At 37.3% G+C, this 21,678-nt stretch overlaps 1 protein-coding gene across 2 annotated transcripts; it reads right to left on the bottom strand.

The window, feature by feature from the left end:
• Positions 1–1,357: 1,357 nt before the first annotated feature.
• LOC141405877 (uncharacterized) lies at positions 1,358–20,595 on the bottom strand. Of its 2 annotated transcripts, XM_073990724.1 has the most exons (12): positions 20,322–20,595; positions 20,223–20,243; positions 9,624–9,644; positions 9,509–9,568; positions 7,732–7,779; positions 7,610–7,630; positions 7,483–7,542; positions 7,362–7,421; positions 7,235–7,294; positions 7,098–7,151; positions 7,006–7,035; positions 1,358–1,574 (listed from the first exon to the last, which is right to left on the bottom strand). In XM_073990724.1, the coding sequence occupies exons 1-12, from the start codon at positions 20,427–20,429 to the stop codon at positions 1,488–1,490; spliced, it is 630 nt and encodes a 209-aa protein (XP_073846825.1). In that variant the 5' UTR covers positions 20,430–20,595; the 3' UTR covers positions 1,358–1,487. The 2 variants fall into 2 exon arrangements, with proteins under 2 accessions (XP_073846825.1, XP_073846826.1); XM_073990725.1 differs by lacking the exon at positions 7,362–7,421.
• Positions 20,596–21,678: the final 1,083 nt, after the last annotated feature.

Below are 21,678 nucleotides of genomic sequence, written 5' to 3'. Positions count from 1 at the left end.
TCTCCAATTCGTTTAAGAAACCTTAATTAGCTTTTGTCATGCGATCTCTTAACTTTTAATCCCATTTACCTAACCAAACCTAGACTATTATATATAAATTATTCATCTAATTTTGCAAATATCAAAAGTGATTTTAATTTGTAATAACCTTAAATGAATGCCATTCATTTAGTGCAAATTGATTGCTTGAGTGCTTTTCCATGTGTGTAAATTTGTCTCATGGATGTGTGTGTGTTGGAATTTTAACATTTATGACATGTGTATTTGTGTGTATTTGTATGTCATCCACTTGAATGTATTTTCTCAAATAGCGGAAATTGAAATTCTTGGAAATCCATTTTTAAAATATTTTTTGGCGAGATTGTATGGCGTCACCACAGAAATGTGGTTGCTTCTTAAGCTAAAGTGTTGAAATAAATTTTGTGGAAAATTTGTCATTGAAAGTTATTAGTTTAAATGAAAAAGGATTTTCTTGTGAACTTATGTTTCAATGGCCAGTAATATGCTGAGGTTTTAAATAATATAATGGAAGAGATATCCATTGGATATTGTTAAAGATTTGGTAAAAATTTTAATGAAAATCATTTAAAGTAATTGTATCCGCACCACAGACATTAAAATATGGAATTGATTGGTATTTTTTACATTTTCATTGCAGTTTAAAATTGTAACTTAATTTAATATACCCGCATCTACTTTCTATACAAATCACTTAACACCAATCAGCCATACTTTGCATTTATTCTTTATTTCTCTGTTGTTATTGATATCCCCATTATCCGCTGACCAATTAAATTGTTTCGACCCATTATTCGTTTACAATTCCAAAATTAATTTACAACATTACCAAGGCCTATCGACTTTTATAATTGTTAGTCATTTAGTCTGTGCAGAAAATAACTCTTCATTTGACACCCCACAATTTTAATGTGGCAATTGCAGAGAATTTGCTGTTGCCTTCGATTGCTGCAGGCCACAATGTGTTGACGACCATCGTTTATTGTCATTTAAAACGGAAATAACATTTTCTGTGGTTTCAATCGGCCGGAAATTACTTAGTAAAGGACATACAATTTATCCTTGCACACACAGGCACACATATTACTGTTTATATGTGAAAATATAAACATATCATGTAATAGAGCTAATTTTTTTGGATATGTAAATTAGGTAATAAATAAGGTGACAAAAAAATAAAACATAATTAGATATATATTTTTTGTTAATTTTTTTATTTATCATGCGGCAAGAGGTTCTAATAGCTAAGCAATTTTGTACAATTGTAATGGAATTTTGAAGATATATTTTTAGGATTTTTAAAGTGATGCCTTCTTAGTCAAAAATAAAACATTATTAGTTAGATATATATTTTTGTATTTTTTTATTTATCACACGGTACCTTTTTATTCTAATAGCTAAGCAAGTTTATACAATTCTAATGAATTTTTTAAGATATATTTTTAGGTTTTTAAAGTGATGCCTTCTGCTCAGTCAAACATTGAGGGCATTGGTGGTGATGGTGGTGATGGTGGATCGGGCATACCATCTGGTGGTGAAGGCATTTGACGCTTGGCCTATAAGGAATAAAAAGAATATATTAGGTAATTACTTGAAGGAAAGAGATAAATAAAGCTATGAGGTCGAAAAGATATTGTCAATAGGGATAGACGGGGCTATCATCTCACATTTTAGCCTAAGAAGAGATCCTAGTATCCTATATAAAGATTTTCTGGTAATCGCAAAAAAGATATTTTATCCTCTATAAGAAGGTCTTTTGATGTTCTATAATAAGATCTTATAGTCTTCTATAAAAAATCCACAAATCTTCTATAAGAAGACCCTCTGGTCTTCTTCTTACTCTAAGTAGATGACCTATAATATATAAGAAAATTACCCGAAGTTTTATAAAAATACATTCTTATCTTCTACAAGAAGATCTTACCGGGATTATGGTCTTCTATTATAAGATGTACAGCTTTTCTATCAAAAAAATACCTTCAAAACATATGGAAAAACTTCAGGACTTCTATAAGAAGAACTTTTGGTCTTTTATAAGAAGAAATTCTAGTCTTCTTCAAATCCACTCTAAGGACTTTCTTAAGAAGAATTTCCTGAATTCTATAGGAGTAAATTCTGGTCTTCTACAAAAAAACCCTAATGATTTAACTTCAGATGACTTTCTGGTCTTCTCAAGGAAGAACTGTTGGTATTCTATGACAAGACCAATGGACAAGCTATCCCTGCCTTTTCCTAGTTGATAAGAAGGTCTGGTGTTCATCTATAAAAAGACCCGGTGATCTTCTATAAGATGGCCTTGTGGTCTTTTATGAGAAGACCTTTTGGTCTTCTATGTGGTCTTCCATAAGCAGAATATGTGGTCTTCCATAATAATACCTTGTTTTCTTCTATAAGAACACCTTGCCCTCTTATATAAGTAGAACTTATGGTTTTATATAAAAAGGCTTTGTATTTTGCTATAAGATGACCTTGTTGACCATATGATCGTCTATAAGACTTCTACTGGATCTTGTGCTCTTCTATCACCAATTATAGGCTTTTATAAGACCTTCTTTTATTATTAGATAATTTTTGTGGTCCCCAGTGAAGAAGAAATTGTGAGTTTTAACGTAAGACAGAGTGACCTTCTAAGTAAAGACACTGTGACCTTCTGGTCTTCTATGAGAACACCCTCTGATATTTTATAGACTACCTTTTGATGTCTCTTTTGGTCTTCTATAAGACGCCTTTCTGGTCTTCTATATCGTCTATTGGAAGACTTCCAGATCTCCTTAAAAGAAGTTTTTATGGTCTTCTCTAACAATGCCTTCTGGAGTTCGTATGGTTTTCTATAAGAACACCTTCTTGCCGCCTATTGGTTGGTAGGTCTATGTGGGTGGCTATAACCTCCATAGCCTCAATTAGTATGTTAAATATAACGTTTTGAAAACCACACCACTCGGGTAGAGATTGTTATTCCTACAATTTTCAATCTTTTTTGCATTTGTACAGGGCATGAGCAGAGGAGGTGTTCAACCGTTTCTTCTTCTTCTTCGTTTCTGCAGCTGCTACAGTAGTCATTGTGGGGAATATGTAGGCGCTTTGTCGATTTTGGGTAATCAGGCACTTTGTGCGTTTGATGTTGTAATGTGGCCATGTAGATTTTGATATTTTAAAAGTTTCAGTCTTGTCCCATCTGATCTCTGCTTGTGAAAGATAGTATTTGAATATATCCTCTCAACTACTCCCATTGGTGTCAGTCGCCCTTGGAAGTTCGTTAGAAGCAGATCCCGCTCTAGCTAGTTCGTCTGATTTTTCGTTACCAACAAGATGACCTGGGATCCAAGTAAGAACTACTCTGGTCAGACGCCCTAGAACAGCAAGTTCTTCTTTACATTCCTTTACCAGCTTTGGTGTGACAATGTTCGAATTCAATGCTAGGAGCGCCGCTTGACTGTCGACAAAAATTCCTATTGAGTTTGGTGAGTGGTGTCGTAGAAGTATATTACCAGCTTCCTTTATAGCCAGTATCTCCGCCTGAAAAACACTGCAGTCTTCAGGTAGCTTTGTGGATGTAGACATGTTTGCTTCTTCCGTGTAGACACCAGAGCCACAGTGAATACATTAATGTCGTACCCCGTCAGTGGTATTCTATTGTTCCATTCTTTTCTGCTTGGAAATTTAACTTTGAAGGGCTGATCAAAAGTTATTACAGGTGTGCAGTAATCAACTTAGTTGCTTTCCCGGTAGTTTGCTATCTCTATTAGAGTTGTGTAGTTCCGGAACGAACTAGTTCCAAGGAACTATTCCGGACAAGGAACTATTGGAACTATATCCAGCTCTTGCGTTTATATAGTTCCTTTAGTTCATATAGTTCCTTTCGTGTTTCTCGTTCCTTCAATTTAACGCCTACGTCGATCTTTCGTTGTTGCTGTTTGTTCGCTACAATTTATTTATTTTTAGTCGTGTTCCTTTACGTGCCTGAGGTTACCAGTTTTTGCCACTTTAAACGCAAGGTGTTGCCTTACTTTAAAAAGCATACAATTTATATGAGCAGTACACCACTTTTACCATTTTTTGCCACTGTTACCATTTTTAAAAGTAAAGGAACAGACCGTTTATGTCAATCCATCCACCAAACAATGAAAACATTTCGGTTTCGGAACTATTTGGAACGAACGAAACAAAAAGAGCGACAAAAGAGAAAGATTCGTTGAACTATTTCGGTCTCGGAACTATTTGGAACAAAAAGAACGATGAAAGAGAATTTTCGTTGAACTATTTCGGTCTCGGAACTATTTGGAATGAAAAGAACGATGAAAGAGAAAGATTCGTTGAACAATATCGATCTCGGAACTATTTGCAACAATGGAACTATTTTAAAGAACTAGTTCCTTTTGGGAAAAGGAACTAGAACGATCGATCCGCTCCGGAAACTAGATTGCCAAGTCTAATCTCTATCTCTTCACAATCCTAGAGCAGGTAGCATTGCAGGCCGCAGTTGCTTTGATGTGTATATCTGATTGCCCCTGTCACCCCGATGCATGAGGATCTTTGTATGCTGTATAGTTTTCTCTGAATTGTTTTCTTTCTCACTGTTGGCCACCAAACTAGCGCTCCATATGTGAGTATTGGTCTTATTGTGCTGGTGTACATCCATAATACCATTTTGGGTTTGAGGCCCCAGCGACTCCCAAACATTTTGCGACATGTAGTATGCAACGGTCGTTTTATGAGCACGATGTTCCATGTTACGTTTCCATGTCAGTTTTGAATCTAGGATAATGCCTAGGTATTTGGCGTGATCTGATAGGGGTATTTCTCGTAGTCGAGGAAGATTGGTGACTGCATATTTGGTTTTTGTACTAAATAGCCCCATGTCAGTTTTACCTGGATTCACCCCCAGACCACTTCTTGTAGGACTGTATCTGTCGAGCATCCTTTAAGGTAAGCGTGTTGAGTTAAAGAAATGTTGTTTGAGTTCTCCATTTTTTTCGAATATACACGTCGAAGAGCCTTTCGAGTGTTTAAGGAGAAATGATGAGAGACTTATGGGTCTAAAGTCTTTAGCATTTTCGTGACTAGGTTTATTAAGCTGTCGGTATGAAAACAACCTTTACCTGTCTCCAACTCCTGCGACGTAGTTTAGGGATAGACATCTACTGTAGATGTGTACTAACCAAGGGTTAATTATGCTCTCCGCGCTTTGTAGCATTTTTGGTATAATACCATCTGGCCCCGGAGATTTGTAGAGGGAGAAGCTGTTAATAGCCCATGCGACTTTACTCGGACTTATTATATTTTCGGCTTCAATGTTGTCTTTATTTATAGTTGTATTGGTTTGCTCTTTGATGGTTCTATCCGTGCAACCGGGGAAGTGCATCGTTAGATGGATTTTAAGAGATCCGGCCGAGTTTTCTGACCAGGTACCGTTATTTCTCTTTGCCATAACTTTGCTTAGTATCTTTGGTGCTATCTAAAGATCCACAGAATTTAATCCAGTATTACGTTTTTGCCTTGGCTATTGATTTTTTGTATTCCATAAGCTTATCCATCTATGGCTGCCAGGATCCGCTTTGGTAGCTAACGTTGAAGGCTTTTCGTGGTCGTTTTCTCAGCTTTGAGAGCTCGGACGTCCACCATAGTGGATAATGTTTCTTTGAGCGCATCAATGGACATGAGACTTTAAAAGCTAAGGATTTCTCTATAAAGTTTACAGCCTTTTCTATATCTGCTGCGGTTTTATAAGCATGTGGAATATTTTGAAGTTTGTCTTTCAGAACCCCTTTAAACTTTTCCCAGTTCGCTCTTTTAGGATTGCGAAAACATTTAGTGGGCGTTGCTTTTTCAGTATCCAATTGTGATCTGAGAAGGACCGCTTATCCGATACTATCCAGTTTTCTATTTCAATTTGTGGTCTGTCTGATACCGCCGCCTAAAATAAGTATGTCTTCTAAAATAAGTTATCATTGTTTTATGTAAAAAGACCTTCAGTATATCCACAAAAATATCTTTTGAACTTCCATGAAAATACTTCTGTTATAGGAAGACCTTGTGATCTTCTATAAAAAGTCCATGTGATCTTCTATAATAAAAGAGTCATTCGGGTTTTCTATAAAATAACCTTCTGGTCTGCTATAAGAATAACTTCTGGTCTTCTTCTATGCGGAGACCATCTGGTCTTCTGTAAGAAGATCTTTTGGTCTTCTATGCGAAGACCTTCTGTTAAAAAATCTTCTTGTCTTCTGTAAGAAGACCTTCTAATATTCTATAAGATAACCTTCTAGAACCTCTGTTCGTCTAAAAGAAGACTCTCCTGTATTCTTTGAGAAGACTTCTATAAGGGTACCATCTGGTCTTCGATGAAAAGACCCTCTGTTCTTCTCTAAGAATATTTTCTGGTCTTCTATGGCAAGACCCTCTTTCCTTCTATGAGAAGACCCTCTGATTTTCAATAAGAGAGAAGCCTACTTCTATAAGAATATTTTCTCGTCTTCAATGAAAATACCCTCTGATTTTCTATGAAAAAATCCCTTATATTATATATGACTTCTATGAGAAGAACAGGGGGTCTCTTCTATGAGAAGAACCCTTAAATATAACTATTTCCTAGAAGACCCCTGATCTTTTATATGCCTTCTTTATAAATATTTTCAGGTCTTATATGAGAAGGCTTTCTACTATAGGACCTGTTTAAATTCAAAAAGAGAAACTTCTGGTCTTCTGTAAAAAGGCGTTCTGATTGTCTATAGGCTTTTGACCCTAGAAATTGTCCCCTGTTTAAATTTTACCACAATTCGAGAAGTGGCTTAAAATGGATTTAAGGAATAGAAAGTTAGAAGTGTCTTCTACGACCTTCAGGCATTGTGTCGATCACGAACATAAAATATGAATAAGGCTTTACATATAACATATCGTTTGATTTACAAATTGTGTGATTGCTGAAATTTGGCTTCATAATTGCCCGCAAGTTTTAAATACTTTTAGCACCCACCACTATTTACTTACCCTGATTATTGATGCCTGCTGTGGTGCTTCCTGAAAATGGACAAAGAAATGCTTAATTTTTTTATTTACTTTCAAAGATTAATTCATTGTACCTCTTCTGGTGGTTGTTGTTCGTCAGCATGTTTTAGGTTGGCACTACGACGATTCTAAAAAATAATATTCAAACAAAATTAAAGTATAAAACAGTAACTCTGTATGCATAAATGAAATTTTTGTAATTAAAACTTACTCTCAGTCCTTGAGGAGCATCTGGTTCATCAGCACTTTGGGGGGACACATTGCGACGGGTCTAAAAAATGCAAAAAAGGAATTCCATTAAGCGTACGAACCACAAAACCCCTATCTTAAAAACTCACTCTCAATTCTTTGGGTACATCTGGTTCATCACCACTTTGGGGGGAAACATTGCGACGGGTCTAAAAAAAAAGAAATTCCATTAAGCCTACGAATCACAAAAACCCTATCTTACAAACTCACTCTCAATTCTTTGGGTACATCTGGTTCATCACTACTTTGTGGGGATACATCTCGTCGAGCCTAGAAATAAAACAGGTGAGCCAATATCTAAGAAGACTTCAGAACAAAATACAACCGAAATACTTACACGAATTGATTGTGGTGGTTCCTAGAAAAAATTAAGGAAAATTAATTAATTAATTAATTAAATTGTTTTGTGAAAATAATATTCAAAAAATATGTATATTTTTTTTGTATTTTGAAATTTACCTGTGGTGGTTCCTCAGGTACCTCCTCAGCAGCTACTGAGCGACGAGGCTATGGTCAATTATAATATAAACAAGTCAGAATGGAGTTAAGTTCGGTCGGGCCGAACTTATTATGCCCTCCACCACACGTTGTATTGAAGTAAAATGGAACGATTAGCTTTCTTTCGTTTATGAAGAAGACTAAATACCAAATTTCAGCATTTTCAAAATACCGAAAATCGGGATGGTCCGTTCTAAAATGGCAATATAAAGGCGTTCTAAGGGGCTATATGAAGGCGTGGACCTATACCGACAAATTTCATATGGAAAATTTTATAGCCCCAACGAAGACTAAGTACCAATGTTTAGCCAGCTCGGTGGATTATTGTGGCCACAACTTTCAAAATACCGAAAATCGGGAGGTACCGTCCTATGGGGGCTATATTAAGGAGTGAAAATTACCGAAAATTTTCTGGTGGAAAGTTTTATACCTCCAATGAAGACTAAGTACCAAATTTCAGCCATTTCGGAGGAATATTGAGGTCATAACCTGCAAAATACCGAAAATCGGAAGGTATTGTCCTATGGGGGCTATGTATATGAAGGCGTGGACCTATACCGAAAAATTTCATATGCAAAGTTTTGTACCCCAAAACAAGACTAAATACCAAATTTCAGCAATTTCGGTGGAATATTGATGCCACATCAAAATACCGGAAAACCTGAGGTACCGTTCTTTGGGGGCTATATGAAGGAGTGGACCTATATCGACAAATAACATATGTAAAGTTTTATATTCCCAACAAAGACTAAATACCAAATGTTAGCCAGTTCGGTGGATTATTGTGGCCACACCCTTCAAAATACCGAAAATCAGGAGGTACCGTTTTATGGGGGCATGTGAAGGCGTGAACCGGTACCGACAAATTTCGTATGGAAAGTTTTGTACCCCAAATGAAGACTAAGTACCAAATTTCAGTCATTTCGGAGGAACATGGGGGCCATATGAAGGCGTGGACCTATACCGACAAATTTCATATGGAAACTTTTATACCTAAAATGAAGACTAAATACCAAATTTCAACAATTTGGGTGAAATATTGATGCCACAAACTTCAAATCACCGGAAATCCGGAGGTACCGTTCTAAGGGGGCTATATGAAGGCGTGGACCTATACCGACAAATTTCTGGTGGAAAATTTTGCACACCCAACGAAGACTTAGCACCACATTTCAGCCATTTCGGGCGAATATTGGGGCCACAACCTTCAAAATACCGAAAATTGGGAGGTATCGTTCTATGGAAAAAAAATTTTGCCAGTTCGGTGCATTATTGTAGTCACAACTTTCAAAATACCGAAAATCGGAGCTATCGTTACTGGGGGAAAGTTTTGTACCCCGAAGACTAGGTACCAAATTTCAGCCATTTCGGTGTAATAATGAAACTAAAACCTTCAAAATACCGAAAATCCGGTGGTACCGCTCTATGGGGGCTATATCAAAACGTGGACTAATATAGCCCATTTGCAATACCAAACATCCTAGGAGTAATAGAAACTTCTGTACCAAATTACAAAGCTCTATCTTAAAAAGTGCGAGCTATATCTTGATTTCAACAGACGGACGTACGGACATGGTTATATCGACTTAGAATTTTACCCTATATAATTTATAGGGTCTCCGATGAATATTACGATGTGTTACAAAGGGAATGACAAATTTAATTATACCCTCTTTATTATGGTGGAGGGAATAATTAACTACAAAGATATTGTTTTACATTGAAACTATATATTTACCCTAAATCCCTCAGGAACGTCGGGTTCATCGCCACCTTTTGGTGTAACTTCACGACGAGACTTGAAAAAGAAAAATCGTATAAAAATCATTAAAATATATTTAGTAAGAACTTACCCTTATTGCCAGTGGTGGTTCCTAAAAATAAAAATTGAATTATTTTTTTTTATTGTTCAATAGTTACAAACAATTTTTTCGTTTTCATGGTTTAATAAAAATACAGAGAATATTATGCTTTGAATAATAGCTAACAAACAATGGTTCATGTAGACTTTCAGATAACAAAGTCAAGTAATTTAGATTATCTCCTTTTGTATTACAAGAAGACGCGGATCTGAATACCTCCTCACGGTTTTCCTTAACACCTTATAGCTGTAACCAACATATACCCGATTTACATTTAATAAACAAAACTCAGCATGTTGGCGAACTAGTATGTTGGCCTTCGTTTCGTCTCAAGTAGACACTGATATCTCCTTGGAGTCTGTTAGTATGATATGCTTCGATATCAGTGCTTTTTCTGAACTTTTTATATAAAATGTAAAGTTTACGCACTATCGAATGAATATGGAAACTTCAAATCCGACATTACTATTTTACAGGAAGTATCATGGAAGAGGAAGTGATTCACAACAGCACCGAAAACCTACACATTATATGCTAGTTTCAATATAAACTAACTTTCGGGTTTTTTATAAAAGTCCTCAAAATTTATGAATGACAAATAGAGTACCATAAGGAATTCCTAAGAATATACACTCCGGTTCGGCTGACGTAGGGGATGACGTAGGCTTTAACATTTCAAAGCCCAGGATTTATCTTGGTCCCTCTTTCAACTCAAGTGCACACTGACCTCCCCTTTGTGTCACCTGGGAAGCTGCCTTTAACACCCGTTAAAGGTAGTGAGCTAACATGTGCCGCGCGTTCACCCATAAGAAAGTTAAAAACTGGGGTTTGGGCGTCGGGTTAGTAACCCTCACCTAGAAAAAGCAGCCTACTATGAAAAAACGAAAGAAATGAAAAACAAACCCCTCTAAAGTTGACGAACCCCGCAAACGTTTTAAGGACCATGAACTGCGAATTTGCACCTGGAATGTTCGCACTCTTTATAGAGAAGCTGCAGTTTACGCATTGGCAGATGTAGTTGAAAAGTACAAGGCCGAAATTACTGCCATACAGGAAATACGATGGAACGGGAAAGGCGTCACAAAAACACCTAAATGTGACGCACTGTATTATAGCTGCCATCACAGAAAGCATGAGTTTGGTTGCGGATTTGTAGTTGGTCGGAGGTTAAAACATCTGGTTTCCAGCTTCACCCCAGTGAATGAAAGACTCGCTGCAATTCGATTAAAAGCTAAATTCGTCAACATCAGCTTTTGTTGCGCTCATGCTCCCACTGAAGACAGGGACGAACAGACCAAAGATATATTTTACGAGCGCTTAGAAGAAACTTATGACCGTTTCCCTGCCCATGACATTAAAGTTATTCTAGGCGAGTTTAATGCCAACATTAAAAAGGAGAATGTCTGTGGCCTAACAGTCGAGAACTTCAGTCTCCACAGAGAAACATCTGACAATGGTATGAGGCTGATAGACTTTGCAGCTGCAAAAAACATGGTAGTTAGCAGTATCAAATTTAAGCATATCGATATTCATACGGGCACCTGGCTGTCGCCAGATCAAAGAACAAGAAATCAAATTGATCACGTTGTGATAGAATGAAAACATGCATCAAGCGTGTTGAATGTACAATTGATACGAGGTGCAAACATAGACTCGGACCACTACCTTGTTGCAGCAAAGGTATGTACCAGATTAAACGTACTCGTAGCAAACAAAGTGCGAACAAACACAACACGGAAGTTGGACATCGGTAAGCTGCAATCACAACAGATAACCACAGCATATTCCAGTCAACTGGCCCAAGTGCTTAACCAAAGCACTCCTCGTCCCGATAACATATCAGGACAATGGCAAAACATTGCCCACTCCATGCAAAGAGCCGCAAAATCAGTACTTGGATACCAGCGACCTCCACCAAGGAATCCATGGTATGATCAGGAGTGTCGTGCTGCTACCGAAGAGAAAAAAGCGGCATATAGCAACGCGTAGCGCCCGAGAGAGGTTTTGGGAGAAGGGGAGGGAGGAGAAACGTCTTTTCCACAGGAAAAAGAGAGAGATGGAAAAGCGGGAGTGTGAACAAATCGAGATGTACAGGAGACAGAATGAAGTCCGAAAACTCTACCAAAGAGTGAAACATCAAACTGATGGCTTTGGAACAGGCGCATCCTCCTGTAGAGACCAGCAATGTAATCTGGTAACTGATACAGATAGTGTGCTAAGAATATGGAAAGAGCATTTTTCCAAACTGTTGGTATCCAATAGTAGCGAAGACGACGAAGATACCACAGATGCAATCCCAGAATTTGGTATTGTATGTATACCGCCCAGCCAAGATGAATCAAAATCAGCAATAAACCGGCTAAAGAATAACAAAGCACCAGGAGCCGATGGCTTATCAGCCGAGCTGTTCAAAACCGGAGGCCACACGCTGATAAGGTGTATGCATCAGCTAGTTAGCTCCATTTGGCAGGAAGAACGCGTACCCGACGATTGGAACCTGAGCATCCTATGTCCCGTCCGTAAGAAAGGAGATAAGACTTTATGCTCCAACTATATGGGACATAAGTCTTCTCCCTAACGCCTACAAGATAGTGTCAGGGATATTGTACGAACGACTAAAGCCCATGGTCAACGAAATAATTGGACCATAGCAATGCGGCTTCAGACCTGGCAAGTCCACCATTGACCAGACATTTACCCTGCGGCAAATCCTGGAGAAGACCCAAGAGATGCAGATCGACACCTACCACCTTTTTGTCGATTATAAAGCAGCCTTCGACAGCCTGCTGCGTTTAAAGGTATTCCAAGCCATGTCTGAATTTGGTATCCCCGCAAATATAAAATGACTTTAACTGACATGAGATCCTCAGTTAAAATAGGAAAGAACCTTTCCGAAGAGTTTTGTACTACAAGAGGTTTCAGACAAGGAGACAGCCTTTCGTGTGATCTTTTCAACATCCCGCTAGAAAAGGTTACACGAGAGGCAAACGTCAAAAGAAGTGGCACAATCTACACCAATAGGCATATATTACTTGCTTATGCTGATGATATGGACATCATGGGACGATCAGTAAAAGAAGTAACCGATACCTTTATGAAGGTCGAAGGTGCATCTGCTAAAGTGGATCTGGCGGTAAACGGCGAGAAGACCAAGTTGATGGTGTCGACGTAATTGAGATCGGACCAACTGTTGAAGTTGGTTCCTATAATTTTGAGGTTGTAAAAGACTTCGTATACCTCGGCACCGCCGTAAACACAACGAACGACATCAGTTGTGAAATAAAAAGAAGAATTGTATTGGCCAACAGATGCAACCTTGGCTTAAGTAAGCACTTCAAAAACAAAGCCGCAACTCGTCAAAGAAAAAAAAAACGCTTTACAAAAAACTGATACTACCTGTGCTAATGTATGGTTCTGAAGCCTGGGTACTTGCGCAAGGCAGTGTTTGGTGTGTTTGAGAGAAAAATTCTTCGAAAGATCTACGGTCCTATTTGCGTTGACGGTGAATATCGACGACGTATGAACCACGAGCTGTATCTGCTATACAACGACTTCAGTACAGATAAACATATCGAGATGCAACGATTGCGTTGGCTAGGCCATATCATAAAAATGAGCGATGATGAACCCCCTAAAGAGGTGGTTAAATACGGGCCACATTGCGGTACACGCAGAACTGACAGGCCAAGGCTTCGATGGAGCGAACAATTGGTAAAGAAGATGGAAAGACGCGGTATACCAAAAAGCGAAGCAACAAACAGAGGGAATTGGAGATCTTTTCTTAGTTCGGCTTATGCAACAAATATTCTGTAATGGGCCAGCTAAGTAAGGAAGTAAGAATATCTGCGGGGGTATTATTTTCATAGAAAACTAAAAAGACATTTTTCAGAAGGTCTCAAGTAGTCTTCCTTCTACAGAAGTACCCTAAAAGCAAATATTCTCTAGTAGTTCCCTTTCTTCTTCCTAAATAAGATATCCAGTAGTGACAATTTGTGACATGTGTTGCCATAGATGAGCTCAAATGGAGATATATTTTTTATAGTAGTTCTTAAGAATTCTTCTTTCCACAGATGATCCCTAAAATGAAACTTTCCTCTAATAGTAGCTTTTATTAAGTATTTGGTATATATCACATTTTTTAGAGGTTTCCAGAAGGTAGAGTTCTTCAGGAACAAACAAGATCAAGTGTTATTCTAACTGCCGCAGATCTGAACAGGTACCCCTTTTTATTGGAAAGCTAAAAACATAGTCTTGATATAGATGTTATCCAGAAGTGTTCTTTCTACAGAATATGTCTAAAGGTATTTTTTCTCTAGAAATTCTCACCAAGTCTTTGGTGTAAGAAATATGTTGAGAGCTCATTTTTCTATAGAAGACTTCATTTAACTTTTTAACTACAGAACATCATAAGATAACGCCTGAAAAAAGGCTGACGTCTCGTTCAAGAAACCGCTTCAAAATGTCTTTAGTGGTCTTAAACATTCCATAGACCTCCGAAGTTCTTTAGTTTGTAAAAAGTTACTAAAAGGTTTATACATACAGAAATACCTCAAGGGGTGTTCTCTCAATGAAAGAACTGAAATGGTCTCCTGTTCATAGAATATCTCAAGATACCTACAGAAGATCACAAGAGGACGTCTGGAAAAAGGCAGGAGTCTTCTTCAAGAGGTTTTCTGTCTATGAAAGAAGATATAATCAGTATGATGAATTAATTTTACCTTCTGCATAGACTGAACCCTTTTGAGACCTTACTAATGGATGTTCTGCATGTAGGAAGACCTCATCGTAAGTTCTATCAATGCAATAACTAAAGGGGCCTCCTGTATATAGGAGATCCCACGAGGTATCCTGTTCATAGAAGAGCTCAGAAGATCGGATTTAAACAGAATAAAAAAGAATGAACAAGTAAAAGTCGGGCCGAAAAAATGGAATAGTTAGTTTCATTTCATAATTTTAGGTGGAAAAAATTTTCGACTACAAATACCGAATGCTTAAATTATCTAATCTAATCTAAAAAATATGTTCAGCCAAGTGAAAGGTACAAAAGTGTGGACATATCTTTACAATTTTTGGTGGAAACGTTTTATAATTTTAAGGGAACTCAAAAGTAAAATTACGGGTACACCCATTAAACAATGTTACTAAGACCCTCAAAATATCGAAAATCGGGAGGTACGGTTAACGATTTTTAGTGAAGAAGTTTCGTGACAACTAAAAACTTCAGGTGTTCGGTTAAAAATCTTAGCTAAAATCCTTAAAAAAACCGAAAATCGGGTGGTACCCTTATGTGGAGGCTATACCAAAACATATAATTATGTTAACGGTTTTTCGTCACCACTGAGACTTCAAATATCAGATTACAGCTAGTTCGGTTGAAAATTGTAGCTAAAGTCCTCAAAATACCGAAAATCGGGAGGTAATTTTATATGGGGGCTATACCAAAACATGGACCTACATTGACGATTTTTGGTGCAGACGTTTCGTGGCCACTGAGACCCTCAAATGTCAGATTACAGCTAGTTCGGTTAAAATTGGTAGCTAATATCCTCAAAATACTGAAAATCGGCAGGTACCGTTAGGTGGGGTCTACACCAAAACATGGACCTATGTTGACGAATTTTGGTGGAAAAGTTTCGTGGCTACTGAAACCTTAAATGCAACATTACAGCTAGTTCGGTAAAAAATTTTAGCTAAAATCCTCAAAATACCAAAAATCGGCAGGTACGTATATATGGGGGCTATACCAAAACATGGCATTATATTGACGATTTTTGATGCAGAAGTTCCGTGGCAACGGAGACCTTCTAATGTCAGATTACAGCTAGTTCAGTTGAAAATTGTAGCTAAAATTATCAAAGTACGGAAAATCGGGAGGTACGGTTATGTGAAGGCTATACCAAACCATGGACCTATATTGACGATTTTTGGCGGAGAAGTTTCGTGGTCACTGAGAACCTTAAATGCCAAATTACAGCTAGTTCGGTAAAAATTTATCTAAAATCCTCAAAATACCGAAAATCGGGATGTACGGTTATGTGAAGGCTATACCAAAACATGGACCAATATTGACGATTTTTGATACAGAAGTTCCGTGACAATTTCGGTTGAAAATTGTAGCTGAATTCCTCAAAATACTGAAAATCGGCAGGTACCGTTAGGTGGGGTCTACACCAAAACATGGACCTATGTTGACGATTTTTGGTGGAGAAGTTTCGTGGCTACTGAAACCTTAAATGCCACATTACAGATAGTTCGGTAAAAATTGTAGCTAAAATCCTCAAAATACTGAAAATTGGCAGGTACGTTTACATGGGGGCTATACCAAAACATGAAATTATATTGACGACTTTTGATGCAGAAGTTCCGTGGCAACGGAGACCCTCTAATGTCAGATTACAGCTAGTTCGGTTGAAAATTGTAGCTAAAGTCCTCAAAATACCGAAAATCGGGAGGTAATTTTATATGGGGGCTATACCAAAACATGGACCTACATTGACGATTTTTGGTGAAGACGTTTCGTGGCCACTGAGACCCTCAAATGTCAGATTACAGCTAGTTCGGTTAAAACTGGTAGCTAATATCCTCAAAATACTGAAAATCGGCAGGTACCGTTAGGTGGGGTCTACACCAAAACATGGACCTATGTTGACGAATTTTGGTGGAAAAGTTTCGTGGCTACTGAAACCTTAAATGCAACATTACAGCTAGTTCGGTAAAAAATTTTAGCTAAAATCCTCAAAATACCGAAAATCGGCAGGTACGTATATATGGGGGCTATACCAAAACATGGCATTATATTGACGATTTTTGATGCAGAAGTTCCGTGGCAACGGAGACCTTCTAATGTCAGATTACAGCTAGTTCAGTTGAAAATTGTAGCTAAAATCCTCAAAATACGGAAAATCGGGAGGTACGGTTATGTGAAGGCTATACCAAACCATGGACCTATATTGACGATTTTTGGCGGAGAAGTTTCGTGGTCACTGAGAACCTTAAATGCCAAATTACAGCTAGTTCGGTAAAAAAATTTATCTAAAATCCTCAAAATACCGAAAATCGGGATGTACGGTTATGTGAAGGCTATACCAAAACATGGACCAATATTGACGATTTTTGATACAGAAGTTCCGTGACAATTTCGGTTGAAAATTGTAGCTGAATTCCTCAAAATACTGAAAATCGGCAGGTACCGTTAGGTGGGGTCTACACCAAAACATGGACCTATGTTGACGATTTTTGGTGGAGAAGTTTCGTGGCTACTGAAACCTTAAATGCCACATTACAGATAGTTCGGTAAAAAATGTAGCTAAAATCCTCAAAATACTGAAAATTGGCAGGTACGTTTACATGGGGGCTATACCAAAATATGAAATTATATTGACGACTTTTGATGCAGAAGTTCCGTGGCAACGGAGACCCTCTAATGTTAGATTACAGCTAGTTCGGTTGAAAATTGTAGCTAAAATCCTCAAAATACGGAAAATCGGGAGGTACGGTTATGTGAAGGCTATACCAAAACATGGACCTATATTGACGATTTTTGGCGGAGAAGTTTCGTGGTCACTGAGAACCTTAAATGCCAAATTACAGCTAGTTCGGTAAAAAAATTATCTAAAATCCTCAAAATACCGAAAATCGGGATGTACGGTTATGTGAAGGCTGTACCAAAACATGGACCAATATTGACGATTTTTGATACAGAAGTTCCGTGACAATTTCGGTTGAAAATTGTAGCTGAATTCCTCAAAATACTGAAAATCGGCAGGTACCGTTAGGTGGGGTCTACACCAAAACATGGACCTATGTTGACGATTTTTGGTGGAGAAGTTTCGTGGCTACTGAAACCTTAAATGCCACATTACAGATAGTTCGGAAGGAATTGTAGCTAAAATCCTCAAAATACCGAAAATTGGCAGGTACGTTTACATGGGGGCTATACCAAAACATGAAATTATATTGACGATTTTTGATGCAGAAGTTCCGTGGCAACGGAGACCCTCTAATGTCAGATTACAGCTAGTTCGGTTGAAAATTGTAGCTAAAGTCCTCAAAATACCGAAAATCGGGAGGTAATTTTATATGGGGGCTATACCAAAACATGGACTTACATTGACGATTTTTGGTGCAGACGTTTCGTGGCCACTGAGACCCTCAAATGTCAGATTACACCTAGTTCGGTTAAAACTGGTAGCTAATATCCTCAAAATACTGAAAATCGGCAGGTACCGTTAGGTGGGGTCTACACCAAAACATGGACCTATGGTGACGAATTTTGGTGGAAAAGTTTCGTGGCTACTGAAACCTTAAATGCAACATTACAGCTAGTTCGGTAAAAATTTTAGCTAAAATCCTCAAAATACCGAAAATCGGCAGGTACGTATATATGGGGGCTATACCAAAACATGGCATTATATTGACGATTTTTGATGCAGAAGTTCCGTGGCAACGGAGACCTTCTAATGTCAGATTACAGCTAGTTCAGTTGAAAATTGTAGCTAAAATCCTCAAAATACGGAAAATCGGGAGGTACGGTTATGTGAAGGCTATACCAAACCATGGACCTGTATTGACGATTTTTGGCGGAGAAGTTTCGTGGTCACTGAGAACCGTAAATGCCAAATTACAGCTAGTTCGGTAAAAAAAATTATCTAAAATCCTCAAAATACCGAAAATCGGGATGTACGGTTATGTGAAGGCTATACCAAAACATGGACCAATATTGACGATTTTTGATACAGAAGTTCCGTGACAATTTCGGTTGAAAATTGTAGCTGAATTCCTCAAAATACTGAAAATCGGCAGGTACCGTTAGGTGGGGTCTACACCAAAACATGGACCTATGTTGACGATTTTTGGTGGAGAAGTTTCGTGGCTACTGAAACCTTAAATGCCACATTACAGATAGTTCGGTAGGAATTGTAGCTAAAATCCTCAAAATACCGAAAATTGGCAGGTACGTTTACATGGGGGCTATACCAAAACATGAAATTATATTGACGATTTTTGATGCAGAAGTTCCGTGGCAACGGAGACCCTCTAATGTCAGATTACAGGTAGTTCGGTTGAAAATTGTAGCTAAAATCCTCAAAATACGGAAAATCGGGAGGTACGGTTATGTGAAGGCTATACCAAAACATGGACCTATATTGACGATTTTTGGCGGAGAAGTTTCGTGGTCACTAAGAACCTTAAATGCCACATTACAGCTAGTTCGGTAAAAAAAATTTATCTAAAATCCTCAAAATACCGAAAATCGGGAGGTACGGTTATGTGAAGGCTATACCAAAACATGGACCTATATTGACGATATTTGTTGCAGAAGTTCCGTGGCCACTGAGACCCACAAATGTCAGACTACAGGTAGATCGGTTGAAAATTTTAGCTAAAATCCTCAAAATACCGAAAATCGGGATGTACCGTTATATGGGGGCTATACAAAAACCTATGCCCATAATTTTCGGAATACAAGTTTGTTGATCACTAGGAACCCTAAATGTCAAATGATAGCTAATTCGATTAAACAGTAACTAAAATTTTCAAAATACCGAAAGCCGGGAGGCTATACCAAAACATGGACCAGTTAACGATTTTTGGTGGAGAACATTTCGTGGGCGCTGAGAACCTCAAATGTCAAAAATTCGGTTAAAAATTATAGCTAAATCCTCAAAATACCGAAAAGGGAGGTACCGTTATATGGGGGCTATGTTTTGACTGAACTTGCTGTAAATTGACATTTGAGGTTAAAATCCTACGTTTGTTAACCTCAGGGATTGTAAACACTCACGGTGCTCTTGAACCAACTTTAATTTTCGCTGCTACAACATTTGTTAGCGATAGGGCTAGCGGTTCCCATCAAAATCGTCAAAACATAAAAAAAAGCTAAAACATTTAAACTTTGACCGAGATTTATTTAAAAATCGTTCCAGCGATTTTTTTCATCTATGAACATTGTGGTTTCAGAATCTGCAAAAACTTCCCAAATGTTAGCTTCTTTCATTTAAAGTTGGTTCAAGAGCATCGTGCACTTTTTTTGAAAAAATCGAAACTCGAAGATTATTTGAAGATCCATGCCACGACAGCCAGAGGTTTGTAACTCTGGCTTTCCTTCGAAAATCACTTGTAAAAACCAACTTTTATGAGATCTGTTGGTCACTTAAAAATAGTTTCAAAAAAATACTGTTTATAGACCTCTGCTCATCACTTAAAAAATCCACCTTATAGACTTTTGATGGTCCTTCGAAAGCTTGCGGGAAAATCCACGTCTCTTGCCCTAGTTGATCTCTTCTAAGGTCGCATGAAAAGGCCACTAAAAGGCGAAAAAATATACCCATTATTTGTAAGTGGGTATTGCGTGCTACATGATTAACGAGCTGACACTTGAAAGATGAAGAGCTGTTCTCACTAACTTCTTGTGGAATATCGTTACGAGACTGTCTTCGATTTCGCTTAGGAAAATTATCATACCGATGGAAACTTATTTCGAAATATTTCTTAAGGCCCTAGGGATCCAAAAACTAACCATTAGACTTAAGGTATTTAAAGATTCTGTGGATTCGTTTTTTCATCTTAAAAAATCTAACACTATCTTACCTCTGGTGGATGGTCCTGACCCTAAAATTAAAGCAAAAACAGAAATTTATTTTCAAAACTCTTTACCACAAATTAAGCAACAAACAGAAGAATGCTTACCTTTAAATCGCCATTAGTAGGATTTGCATTGACCATAACAGGATTATGGTATAAATCAATAACGGCAATTATTGAACAATAAATAAACAATTTTACCAATGCTTTCATTTTGAGCTGGGAAGAAATCAATCCGCACACAAACAGACAATTATACTTGTGGTAATTTATTGGAAAAAAAAAACAAAACGAAAAGCAAATCGATCAAATTTCGAAAATTTTTTATTCCTTGTTTAGAACGAACACTTTCCACAGGTATTCAACAAACTATGCATCCATCCACTCTATGGCTATGGCAATTTATAGGTATTTCAGTGTTCCCTCAGAGTTTTAGTTTTCATTGGCATTGTGTGTTTTTGATAAATGTAGGAAGATAGCCGTACCGAACATATGCTAGATGCTTGCTTGTTACACCCATCAAGGTAGTCAGTGTTAGACAGAGATTTATCTTCTGTTGTGTAAACGATAATCCTTTCATCTACATGTTTGAACATGGTATGAATTGGCTGTTGCTGCTTCTACTATAATGTGATTTAGAGCAATTAAAAATCTGTCATTTAATTTGTCATGCATAGAATATTTCTCGTTTTCAATGAAAACGTTTTGAATGGAAAATTTTACACCCACCATTAATTATCAACAATAATAATAACAGTATAACAACAATATTAAAAATTGTTAATATAAAATTAAATTATTTAATTTCGCTAAATACACAATAACAAAAACAACAACGGAAATTATTGTGTTAATTTCTCATAACATTGTCCAATTAATTCCACTCCAAAATTTCTAAACAATGGCATTCAACATTTTTTTGTCACACAATGTGCATTGCAGCAACAACGGTAAAATATTGTAATTGTTACGAGAAATGCAATAAAGTACAAAGAAATAAATTTGAAAAGGGGCAAGCAATTGAGTTGATAAGATTTTAATGGGACCATTTTGGCAATAATAGTCAGATGTACCTATTCAGCTTTAATATTTTTCACATATGTATGTAGAAGAATAATTCAATTTATAGAAGAATCGTACAGTGTATTCGGTCTAGAAAAGTACTGTTTTTTTTTTTTTTTTTTTTTTTTTTTTTTTTGTCTATAGATACCCTTATCTATGTATATAGAAGCCCACAATCGATTCAATTATAGAAATCTGAGAAAACTACCAATATTCCTAGGTAAATCTGAATGAAAGAGCACATCTAAAAATACATTTAGAATTTTTGTTGTTGAAAAATATTACACAGTTTTGTGGTAAATGCAAAACCCATTTTTTAAAGCGTTTTGCGGTGTCAACGCTTGCTCGAAAAAGAATGGGCCGATCTTCATATATTTTGGTGCGCGTTTTAAGAACCTAA

The sequence above is a fragment of the Musca autumnalis genome, unplaced genomic scaffold (genome assembly GCF_047663935.1).
Source record: "Musca autumnalis isolate F117 unplaced genomic scaffold, ASM4766393v1 scaffold_5, whole genome shotgun sequence".
Taxonomy (NCBI): Eukaryota; Metazoa; Arthropoda; class Insecta; order Diptera; family Muscidae; genus Musca; species Musca autumnalis.
Note: the sequence above shows the minus strand (reverse complement) of the source record. Positions and strands in the feature narration are given on the sequence as shown.